At 54.3% G+C, this 11,410-nt stretch overlaps 6 protein-coding genes across 6 annotated transcripts; 3 read left to right on the top strand and 3 right to left on the bottom strand.

Annotated features, from left to right (window-relative positions):
- Window positions 1-479: 479 nt before the first annotated feature.
- LTS14_005509 (uncharacterized protein) lies at window positions 480-2,798 on the bottom strand (the record flags this gene model as incomplete). The annotated part of the gene is made up of 1 exon (XM_064838207.1): window positions 480-2,798. One exon carries the CDS (start codon window positions 2,796-2,798, stop codon window positions 480-482), a length of 2,319 nt encoding a protein of 772 aa, XP_064694292.1.
- Window positions 2,799-3,460: 662 nt separating this feature from the next.
- On the top strand, window positions 3,461-4,297 carry YTH1 (RNA-binding component of cleavage and polyadenylation factor; the record flags this gene model as incomplete). The annotated part of the gene is made up of 1 exon (XM_064838206.1): window positions 3,461-4,297. One exon carries the CDS (start codon window positions 3,461-3,463, stop codon window positions 4,295-4,297), a length of 837 nt encoding a protein of 278 aa, XP_064694291.1.
- Window positions 4,298-4,580: 283 nt separating this feature from the next.
- On the top strand, window positions 4,581-5,933 carry LTS14_005507 (uncharacterized protein; the record flags this gene model as incomplete). The annotated part of the gene is made up of 2 exons (XM_064838205.1): window positions 4,581-5,103; window positions 5,176-5,933. The coding sequence occupies 2 exons, from the start codon at window positions 4,581-4,583 to the stop codon at window positions 5,931-5,933; spliced, it is 1,281 nt and encodes a 426-aa protein (XP_064694290.1).
- Window positions 5,934-6,294: 361 nt separating this feature from the next.
- Window positions 6,295-7,356, bottom strand: LTS14_005506 (uncharacterized protein; the record flags this gene model as incomplete). The annotated part of the gene is made up of 1 exon (XM_064838204.1): window positions 6,295-7,356. One exon carries the CDS (start codon window positions 7,354-7,356, stop codon window positions 6,295-6,297), a length of 1,062 nt encoding a protein of 353 aa, XP_064694289.1.
- Window positions 7,357-7,887: 531 nt separating this feature from the next.
- RRN3 (DNA independent RNA polymerase I transcription factor) lies at window positions 7,888-9,852 on the top strand (the record flags this gene model as incomplete). Its single annotated transcript, XM_064838203.1, has 1 exon — window positions 7,888-9,852. One exon carries the CDS (start codon window positions 7,888-7,890, stop codon window positions 9,850-9,852), a length of 1,965 nt encoding a protein of 654 aa, XP_064694288.1.
- A 289-nt stretch (window positions 9,853-10,141) lies between these two features.
- Window positions 10,142-10,837, bottom strand: LTS14_005504 (uncharacterized protein; the record flags this gene model as incomplete). The annotated part of the gene is made up of 2 exons (XM_064838202.1): window positions 10,142-10,343; window positions 10,404-10,837. 2 exons carry the CDS (start codon window positions 10,835-10,837, stop codon window positions 10,142-10,144), a joined length of 636 nt encoding a protein of 211 aa, XP_064694287.1.
- Between the last annotated feature and the right edge of the window lie 573 nt (window positions 10,838-11,410).

Here is an 11,410-nt window from a genome sequence, read left to right as displayed (position 1 = left end):
GGGACAGGACGTTTAGATCCTCAGCGTGCGCCTCACCATCGACTGCTTTGGCTGAGGGAGGGCTCGAGAAGACCAGCGCCGTAGCGGGCGACGTTCCCCAGTGGATTCGGGGCGCTTAGATCGGATCGTGCTCCAATGAAGTTCGTGAGAATGGGAAGAGACGAAAAAATGTCGACAGTAATAGGGAGAACCATGGTCTGCTGTTCAAGACCTAGAGGTGATTGCATGCTCAGATCTGCGGGAGCACAAGTTATCAGTGACTAATGTACGAGCCTGCGGATCGAGGACACGGTACAGTATAGCAGGTTGGTTGTGCAGCGTGAGTCGAAGTTGCTTCCAAAATCAGTAGACACAGCAGATTGGCGAACCAGATAAGGGTCAAACCAATTCAGTAGCACGTAAGGCATAGTCTCACATACGTGGATGATATAACCTCATATTTCATTTCACTTCATTTCATTCCACACCCACTACCAACCCTACCCCTCCTCCCCGTCCTCTCCATCATCATCATCATCATCAACACCAACCCCCACCCGCCTCGGATCCTCCCTCAACAACAAAACCTTCGTATCGCCCCTAACCTCCACCCCACTATCTCTCCCCCCCGCCAAAACCTCCCCCACCCCTCTACCACTACCCCCAGCCTCCCGATCATACGACCCCGGATCCACGCCCAAAATCCCCCCAACATTATTCCGATCTCCGGGAACCGAAAACTCGCGAAAAGCATACCGCCATTCGTTCAGAAACGTCCGGATAGCTTTCCCCACTTTGTCCTTCCCGTTTTTGCTATGGTGGCCTGTTCCACAGATCGCGTAGACGGGTCGTGAAGAGCGGGCTTGGTCCGCGAGGCAGGAGGAGAGGTAGGAGACGGCTTCTTCGGGGTGCAGGCCGTGGAGGTCGACGTAGAGTTCTTGCTGCTTTGAGCCGGAGGAGGAGGAGGGGGAGATGTGTTTATTGCGTTCTTCGTACAAGATCTTAGCCGCTTCGCGATGCTTCTCCCGCATGATGCTGTTTTCGTTCTGGCCTCTCAAACTCAGCGCCTTCGCACCTCGAGCATCATTGCGGTTCCAGGCTTGAGCGGCGGATTGCAGGAATTTGTTGCGTAGGCCGCCGTGTTTAAAGGCTTCTTGGCGGGCTTTCATATACGCGCTATTTACTCCGCTTCCAGTGTCGAGCCAGGGGATGTCGGTTGGAGGTGGGATGGCGAGGGCGGCGGCGCTGTTTTCGCGCGAGGCGGTGAAGGATTTATTGGCGCGGAGGCCGCGTTTCATTGCTTCTCTGCTGGTGGGACCGGGGGAGGGAGACATGCGGACGACGTCGGCGAGACTGCTGGGTTGGGGTGGAGTGGCTGTGTGGTTGTGGTGCCCGTGGCCGCCGCGTTTGCCGTGGTGGCGTTTTCCTGGTTTGGCTGCTGCGGCGGAGCCGAGAGAGGGGAAGGCTTCGTCATCTTGGAAGTTGGGTTGTTGGGATGGTGTTGGTGCTCGGGAGGTGTGGCGGCTTGTTGGGCGAGAGCTGGGTCTGCTGTGTTGGTTGCGTGGACCGGAAGGGACGAAGCTTGGGAAGAGGCCTGGTGGTGGTTGGACAGGTGCTTGCTGCTGTTGCTGTTGGGCTAGCATGGCGTTGAGGACGTTCGGGTCGACACTCGCCACCTCCTCCTCCTCGTACGGATTACTGGTGGTTCGTGTCAAGGCTGGAAAGGAGTCATAGTCCTGCAGTTGGAAGTGGGCAAGCTGAGATGGTGTGCTAGCCCCACTGGCGCTCATGTTCAGCTGTTGCATGAGTGCTGTTGGATCGTGCGAGAAGAGACAATTCGAGCCTGCCAGGCAATTACCTTGCAGCCAGAATTTGCAGATGTGATTTTGTACTTCGTGGGCGAAGCGACAGTCGGCACGTGCGCAGTGACCCGACGTGAGCCAGTATCGACACACGATTGGCGACTTTTGCTGTCCAGCCGGCGTCACTGGTCGCGAGGATGGAGACATGCTCTTCCCAATTAGTATGTTACGAGTCTGCTGCTCTTGTACTGCAGCAGCCATGGCATTTATATTCATGCCTTGCTCCTCCATAAGAGCATTAATTGTTTGGCTCAAATCATAGCCATTGGCTTCGAGCACCTGCTCTAGCTCGTCGTCGCTTTTGTGGTCCTGCAAGATCGATCGTAGCATGTCGTATGGACTCATCTCAGTCGTGTAAGGTGACATGAATTCCGAGGAGCTATTGAAGCCCGAGTCGCCATAGCTGGTACTACTGCTTGCATCGTCATTCACCAGCCAGTCGACCGTGTCACTTCCATAATCGCCATAGTTCTCAGTCGTAGGCGAAGACTCACTGAACTGGTAAGCGCTCAAGCGAGGACTGTGAGGGATAGCTGGTGTTGCGATAGGCAAGCGTGGCGAAGGCCGTGGTGAGCCGAATGGAGAAGCGGTCGAAGACTTCGTCCGTGCAAAAGCTGGAGGTCCCGGCCCGAAACCGGGAGGATGCGAAGGAGTCGCGGTGGAAGGACGTGGTGAGCTGGTGCCTGAGACTGGCGTGCCTGCCCTCTGCAGCCACGGAGCAGGGGAACGTGACCGCACTAGCGTCGCGCCACGGGCTGGAGGTGGCGAGGATGTCTTGTCTGTCGCAGCTTTATATTGCCACAATGCGCCGAGCACAGCATCCTCCAGTGCCTTGCCTTTCAGCAAGACGGGAGCACTGCTCAGCATGTCCTCCAGCTTGTCCGTCTTGTCCTCGTCGCCAAGAGCTTCATCTTCGAGTATGGGGCGGCATAGATCGTAGATGCGTTCGGAGACCATCTTGGCGGCGGTGGTAGTATATTACGCGCGGGCTGATCTCTATCTCGCTGATTCGTGTGATGTCGTGATGGGTATAGCGGTACCTCCCAGCCTCATCATCTCCGCGTGGGAGGTGTCTGTGTCTGTTTTCGCAAAGGGTGGTCGTGACGTCGTATTCGTCGTTAGTATGTATGACAAGAGAGCGTGGTGGTCGACTGCGACCGTGTAGCTTTCGTGGAGCGTGGAGGGAGGTGCAGGCAAGAGCATATGCTAATGACCAAAGCAAGCTCACATCGTGGGCACCAAGGTTATGAGAGGCTTCCGGGCTGATGACCCAAAGTGGTAAGCGCAGTGTCGATGGCAAGATGAGATGATATAAGCCACATCTCGTACCTTCCTTCTTGACCTTTAGATCATGGTTTGAAGTGAATGCTTGGAGGCGGTGAAAGGTGCTTCCTTGCCCATCACTGCATCCTCTCAGCATAATCCTTCCATTTGAATTATATTCGTATATTGGCAGTGTTAAAGTATTAGTGGAGAGCTCTTCACAAGTCTCCCTGCGGCAGATCTTACCCCAGATCTCTAAAGTCAAACTCGGGGACAAGCTCAAGTTGCATGTGAGAGCTTCGAGGTACATCACAAACACAACGTTGTTACCTGTGACACACCCATCATCACCCACGATGGCCGACGTCGAAATAAGACTGGCGCCACCTGATGCCACACCACCCTCTCTATCCCTCACCTCCCAAATCCTCAACCCCCAAACATCAACACCACCTCACTTCAACTTCGCCCCGTTCCTCTCCTACTACCACCCGACCCTCGGCGCCCCCTCCAAAGTCACGCGACCCATCTGTCCCGACTTCAAAGCCGGCAACTGCAGGAACGGTCCCACCTGCCCAAACCGGCATTACGTCCCCCCCAACGAGCGCAGCGGCATCTCCAACCTCATCTGCAAGCACTACCAACGCGGTCTCTGCAAGAAAGGCGACCACTGCGAATTCGCCCACACCTTCAACCTCCGCGACGAGCGGGAATGCAAAGAGTTCACTCGGTATGGTATCTGTCCGCAGGGAGACGACTGCACCTACCTCCACATCTCCCCCAACAGCAGATTGAGAGACGCCGCCTGTCCCCACTACACCCGCGGTTTCTGCCCGCTAGGCCCTTACTGCTCACTCCGCCACATCAAACACCCGACCCCCTGCCCCTTCTACCTTGCCGGTTTCTGCCCTAACGGCCGCGCTCACCCACCTGGACCCGATAAAGTTGTTAGCTGTGAGCACGGCGCGCATATGCGGTGGATTAAAGACGAGGACTTGAATCCAAGGAAGCCGGAGGTGAGGAAGGGGAGGGATGTGGAGACGGAGAAGCGGGAGCAGGAGGAGCGGGAGGAGGAGTATTTCGCTGAGATGGAAAGGCAGAGGGAGAGGGAGGCGAGGGGCGAGCCGGGGATGGGGCGGTGGGGAAAGGGGATGAGGAGGGGTGGGGGGAGGAGCTTTAAGAAGAGGTTTTAGGCTGTAAGAGTAGAATTCCAATGGTCTAGCGTTGGTGTTCAGGATTGGTTTGTGTTGAGGTTATGCATCAAAGGATATGCGACCTCATGTCGCGCTCAGCATTGTGATTCTCGCGACAGCTTGAGCAGTGCAATTTGTTTGCTTCTTCACCAGCAAGACAAGCAGAAGATGGCGAACAACACCCGCATGATTGCCACAAGGCCGAAAGTGGCGGAAGTACATAAGTGACTTCATGCCGCTGGCGGTTCTCCACTGTTGTCTGGATATTTACAGTCCTGATATCATGGTCAAGCGCAGGGGCAGAGCGTCAAATCAGAACAATACGAGCATACCCGACCTTCCTCCGACTGGAGGCGACTGGACACAATTCCTCGTGCCGCCCAGGGAGTTCTCGCAGAAGCAGTGGAGAAGCGGCGTCGGCTTAGACAACCTCAGCCTAGAAAGCTTCGTCAATGTGAATGCGCGAAGCAACTCGGTTCCTTGCGCCACTTCAATTGAAAGCATAGCGGCTTCACCATCTGCTTCTGTACATGACAGCAAGCTCTCATCCACCCAGAGCGTATCCTCGGATGTCAGTGGTACCGAGGATCTACCGCGACAACACGAGCTCGTGAAAAAGTGCACACAAGCAGATGCCGCGCGTGCTCCAGCTGCGCAGCTCCGCGCAAACAGCACGCCAGTATTCACTGATCAGATCGACATTGCGAAACTGCATCGGCTGTTCACTAAAGCACGAGCGCGGTGTTTGCGGGATGTTTGCGTGCATGCGCTTTTGCGGCGGAGTGTTGGATGTCAGGCGGGTAAAGGTGTAATGGATACTGTACAACGGGCAGCAATGCCACCGGTAGATCTGATGCCTACCCTAGAAGCCTGAGCAGTACGGCAGGGGTCATCGGCAGTGGCTGGGCAGGATGATGAGCTTGATGCAGCGGAGGAAGGACAGTACTTCCTGCCCGCCGGCCTGTTAGATGACGAGGAAGAAGAGGCTGTCGCGGGCCATTCACAAGCTGCACTAAGACTCGAGTCACAGAAACTCACCACTGCCAGCCGACCATCAGCCTTCCTCGAATATGACTTTCGGCCACATGTGTCGACCAGAGATACCCAGTGCCGTTCAGGGGCGGAGGTCTGGAGCCGCGACACAGACACGAAGGCATTTCTAGATAGCTTGAGACAAGCAAAGTACTGCTGGCACACCTTCATGACCACAGACCCGGAACTAGCAATCCAGTATCTTCGCACACCCGAACATCTGCACCTATGGCAAATGATCAGCGAGATCAATGAGAACCTCGCGCCGCATGAGCTTTCCCTTCCATTACCGCAGTGGCCGACACAGTATCTCGTTGATCTGACCAACGACGTGAAAGCAGTACACCATGCCATGACGAGGAGGGAAGTGCGAGTGCTGAGGCAGCGTCTTGCCTCTCATTCTAATGGGGTTGTGGTGGGTGGGCTTAAAGGCAAAGAGGTCTGGGATCTACTTGTCGCGGCCGCGAGTTCATGTGTTAGGGACGCGAGACTGGGACTTGAAGATCTGGTGGTTTTGAGGGATGCTGTGGTTTCGGGGCTTTGGATGGGGATTGTGGGGCGATGTTATGGGGATGGGGGTTGTGAGTGGGCAGGTGTGCGGTGACGCAGACAGCGACGGCAAAGGCGAGAGTCGTGGTGGTGTGAAAGAAGTGCGCGAGGAGGTGTGTGGGTGTGGTTGTTTGAGTTATTCTGAGTGGTGAATGTGTAGGCTTTGTCTGATAGATAAGGTGTGCAAGCACGCGAGACAAGATCAGATCGACATTCACCATGTCCCGTCTTGAAAGTCGCTTCGGGACGATCGGGACGTCTCGGTAGCACTACTGCAAGTATAGTGACCGGCTGGCAGTGTGTCAACACATGAATCATCCTGACCACGTCCTTCCATGAACGTAGCCTGGTCGGTACTCTACCGTACACTATGTAGTCGTCGCGGGCGGGTATCACAAGCGCTCTCATGCTAGCACTCAACCAGCCACCACAGCCCCTCCACCACCCTTCCGCACAAACTGCACAGCCCTATGCCCCCTCTCCTGTCCCGCACGGTTCCCATGCCCCTCCCGCCAACAATTCTGACAGTAAATGTCGCCATCACAGCCAAGACATCTGACCCCGCCGTCTTCGTTACAGATACAGCACCACGAGTCGATATCGTCGTCCGTATGTGTTGGTAGATTCGATTTGCCTTTGGCTCTGCCTCCGGGTAGTATGCTGGCCGTGACTTTTGGTTTGCTAGAGGGTGGGGCGGAGGGTGCGGACGGGAGGTCGAGACCTAGTTTGGAGAAGCGGGTGGCTAGTTCGCTGTCTTCGTAGGATGGTGGGGGAAGGGTTGAGGGGGTGGATGGGAGGTTGAGAGTGGAAGATTGCTCGTCTTCTTTATGTTCCTGGGGCTCAGGATCGTCGGGAGAATTTCCTCCGTATCTTGCTTCAACGTCTAGTTCTGCGAGTACTTTCTTGACGTACTCGTTGGCTTCTACCTCGTCTTCTTGATCTTCTTTTTTGCTGAGGTCCTCTCCCTGCTCGGCTTCACTTTGACCTTCAGCTTGCACGTCCTTAGCCTCAATCTTCCGCGAATCTTCGTCCTTGACGGATGGCTCTTTGTGGCTTTCGTCTGTCTCAGGCAAGGCGTCCTTCGCCTCCTTCAGCAATGAGGCAACATGCTTGGGATCCTGAGGGTCCAGCTTCCACTGATCATCCGGACCAAGTTCCGCCAGAAGCTCTTCTAAAGTCTGCTCGTCCACTTCATTCTGCTGCCAGTCACGGATAGGATCTCGCTCGGAGGCAACTTCGTCCTGTACTTCCGCTCGCAAGGCATCTGCGCGATCGAAAGGAGCCGGACTGCTCGGTTTGCCACCATCAGCTCCTGTATTCGAGCGCGAAGATGAGCTTCGCAAAGACTTTAGACGAGCTTCTAGCTGGTGTTCAGCTGACGTGTGCCTGGTGTTCTCCACAGATGATTTGGAGTAGATTATAGTCGTTGGCTTGAGAGCATTCAGTCTGGCCAGGAGATCATTGTCCTGGTCGGGCATGATCAAAGGAAATGATATGAATTGGAAAGACTCAAATGTGAGATCGCGGTTCAAACTGTAATGTAGCAAGCGTCATATATTCGCCTTCTGCTCGACCTTCATCAGCATGTTGTGTTGTCCATGATCTGATGGTCGTGGAGGCAAGACTTCTGGGAGCTAAGCAAGTGATGTAGGTCTGAGACAAGATCGAAATGTAGTCCGGTGCCACTTTCAACATCTACTTTCGTCGGACATCAGTACATGCCGTGGAGTATTGTTTAATTGAGCACGTGAGATGTCATATGTGAGCACGTGAGCTGCAATCCTAGTGGCCCGCTAAAAAAGCTAGCCGAAAGGCACAATCAATCACATTTCGAAAGACTTGCATTCATTTCACAAGGCAGCCGGCAGTCGGTGACCGCCATACCATTCGCTACAACATCGCAATCTCTCATACATGCCCCTACACGATCTCTCGCCATGGTATCACTCGCGTCGCCAGCAGGCGCAATGTTACCGCCACCAACACCTGCCTCGATCATACGACCAACCATGGGCCTGAAGCGCGACAGCTCACATCTGGATACCGATGATGAGTCGCGCCTTTCACAGTCGACGAAGAGGCTTAAAGTCGCATTCAGTCCGACTGTGGACGTGCGGACAATTGCGGACGACTACAGCGAGAAGAGTTTCGATCTCGTAAAGGAAGAGGTGCGGCAGGGCATAGAAGGCCATCTCGCACCTGCAGACCGTAGAGATGACAAGCGATATGCTGGACTGCTGGAGCTGCTTGGCAAGGATGTAGAGTCCGACGAAGCACCCAGCAGTAAATTGCTAAAGAAGTATTTGCTGGCCACCATCGCGAAGATCAGCTCTCTAGGTCACTGTGCAAAGCTTGCGACAACCCTGCTCGAGCTGTCATGGCTGGGTAGAGACGATACTTTCGTTGCACTCTACATGCAATTTCTTATCACTCTCGCAACCGCTCATTCGAAGTACATTCCGGCGATCATGGAAAATCTGGCCTCGCACTTTGCCCGCTTACCTGCAGCCACTGGTCGCTTGCAAGGAGAAACTCCCGTCTCCCGTGCTATCATGTTCGGTCGTGTGCATGCAGTACTCAAGATGCTGTTACAAAGAATACCATCTGCGACGACAACGCTTGTGCTCAAACTGAAAGCTGAGTTTCCGAACGACTTGGCGACAACGAGATCGTACATACAGTATCAAAGACAACTATTACGGTTGGCAGAGTCGATGCCTGAGATCAAGGCAGAGATATTAGCACTTCTCATACAACGACTTGTCAGCATCGACGAGCAAATACAGCTAGATTACGACGACCTCGAGGACGATGAAGAAGAGGCGCTATTACAGACGAAGCAAGCACCGAAGGTTGACGATATAGACAACAGTGATGATGAGTCAGTGTCAGAGTCAGAGGAGACTATGACTGAGGACGAGCAAAGACAACACGAACTGAATCTGAAGGTGGAAAAACTCGATGCGACAATGGACTTGCTGTTCGCGCACTACACCCCGCTTGTGCAGGGTGGGCTCAAGGCAGATCTCAACGACGCATACCAACAATTGCTGTCACACTTCGAGACATTCATTCTACCACATCGAACGCGGCATGCACAGTTCCTCGTCTTCCACTTCTCTCAGACACTTCCAGAGCACGGCAACCTCTTCGCACGACAATGTCTACACTCCATCTTCGACGGTGGCAGACCGCTCTCGCTCCGACTGCACGCCTGTGCATACCTGGCGAGCTTCGCAGCAAGAGGCGCACATCTACCCACGACTATAGTGCGCGAGATCTTCTCTGGTCTTTGTCAACAACTCGACAGCATGCGGAAGCGATACGAACCGGCGTGTCGCGGCCCCGACAAGCGAACATATGCAGTCTACTATGCCATCGCGCAAGCCATCCTCTACATTTTCTGCTTCCGGTGGCGTGACCTGGCACTCGGCGCCGCTGATCCGGAGGCAGGCGACGAAGACTCTAGCGAAGAAGATCTTCTGGCCGAAGGACGCGAGCTAGCCTGGTTGCCCGCTATGAAGGAGACTTTGCAGCAGAATATCCAGTCCCGCCTCAATCCACTAAAGGTGTGCTCACCAGCGATTGTTGGAGAATTCGCCAAGCTGGCCCATCATGTTCGCTTCCTCTACATTTTCTCTATTATCGAGACCAATAAGCGGGTACGCCTGACCAACGCTTATGCAGCGCGGCCAGTCTCTGAAGTTGGACGAAGAGAGACAGCTATGGATCGCAAGCTGGGCGAAGCACACCTACAGCTCGAGGCCTACTTTCCCTTCGACCCATATACGCTGCCTATGAGCAAGCATTGGGTAGCTGGTGACTATAATGAGTGGGAAGATCCGGCGGGTATGAAGCAGGATAATGAGGCTGAGCCGGACAACGATGAGGAGGAGAGTGATGAAGACTCGGATGAGGGGTATGAAGAAGATGATATGCCGGATGCTGACGATGTTGTTTCTGTTAGTAGTTGAATTTCAGCGATGAGCTTGGTCTGCTTATTTAGCGTGGCGTTGCTGTTTCGAGGGCGAACCTCTTCGCATCGGCAGGACGAATGTCCATGATACCAGGAGAAGAAATGCATTAAGTCACCCTCATATCCGCACAATCAACGTTCTCATACTTTTCACAAACACTGCAGACGTCTCTCGTAGATTACCCATGCCTTTCAAACATTCAGATATAGATAAGTCGTCCCGGATACAACACGTCATACCTGCCATACACGTATTCAGCCACACAGCTCAGTTCATCTGGTCCACTCTAAATGCCCAGCGGGTTACCACCTGACCCTCCACCAGCTCCCTTAGTAGCCGAGCTTGCGCCCTGGCTGGCGCCTGCTCCGGCAATACCTAGTGGGTTGCCGGCAGTGGAGATTCGTGCTCCGCCTACACCTACAGCATCTTTGATGCTGTTGCCGTAGCCTGCGACGCCTTGACCCCAGCCGCGGGTGGTGTTCGTTATGCTGTAATCTCATATCAGTACCGAGGGCTGAGAAGTATCGTGACTGAGCGCTTGCGCTTACGTAGCTCCAATACCATCACCAATACCATTGACGCTGTTCCCGATACCGTTTACGAAGCCTCCAGCATAATTGCCTACATTTGCGACGCTACCCTGGACCGTGCGGTTAATCCAGTTGCCTGCTTTCGCCGCTACACCTGGTTCTGGGGCGGCGGCTTTGGGCGCTTGAATCGGTGCTCTGGGCTTTTGGACTGGTGCTCTGGCCGCTGGAGCAGCGGGTCGTGGTGTGACTGCCTTTGACACGGGGGCCTTGTTTGCCACTGGGGCTCGTGAAACAGTGGTGGGAGCTTTCTTCTGAGGAGCAGGTGTTTTGAGGACTGGTTTGACGGCTGGTGCAGCGGGTGTCTTGAGGACGGGCTTGACTGCTGGCCTGGCAGCTGGACCTCCGGCGGGCGCTCTCGTTGATGGGATGTTTCGTGGTGCTGGTTTAGACATTGTGATGAATATGGTCGATGGTCGGCGAACTAAGAGATAGTTTGGTGGTATAGAGGTGTGGCTGAGAAGGAGCTCGAGAGCATGACAGGTGGGAAGTGAATGTGGATATGCTCCTGTCTACCCACATGGCCGTGTGGCTGTACCAGCTTTTCGGGTCGGTAGCGACGTCAGATCTGATAGGAGCGGCGTATGGTTATCTTAGCGCCATCTAAGCGCAAATGCTCTTCCAAGCGCGATAGACTACTTGGGACTGGTGCAAAAGGTACAGATATCAGTATGCATTTCGAGATCTTTGTATATGATATGGTCGATCTCGTTATTCGAGCCATCGACACAAAATCATAACTCAATTATTTACGAGCGAAGTGCTACTTCCACTATCCGGGATAGTGGCAACTTGACCCATGATCACGCGCAGGAGAACGCTTGGCGATTGGACGACCCAGTGATGACTTTCACCGAGAGTCCCAGACCGTCTATACAGCTTGGGACGCATCTTAGGAACGCATTCACGCTAGGCTAATAACGTAAGGTGAGCATATGACCTCGACTTCACTTCGACATTGCCCCTTT

The sequence above is a fragment of the Recurvomyces mirabilis genome, assembly GCF_035927965.1.
Source record: "Recurvomyces mirabilis strain CCFEE 5264 chromosome Unknown scaffold_13, whole genome shotgun sequence".
Classification (NCBI taxonomy): domain Eukaryota; kingdom Fungi; phylum Ascomycota; class Dothideomycetes; order Mycosphaerellales; family Teratosphaeriaceae; genus Recurvomyces; species Recurvomyces mirabilis.
The sequence above is the reverse complement of the archived record's forward strand: the minus strand, read 5'-3'. Positions and strand labels throughout refer to the sequence as shown.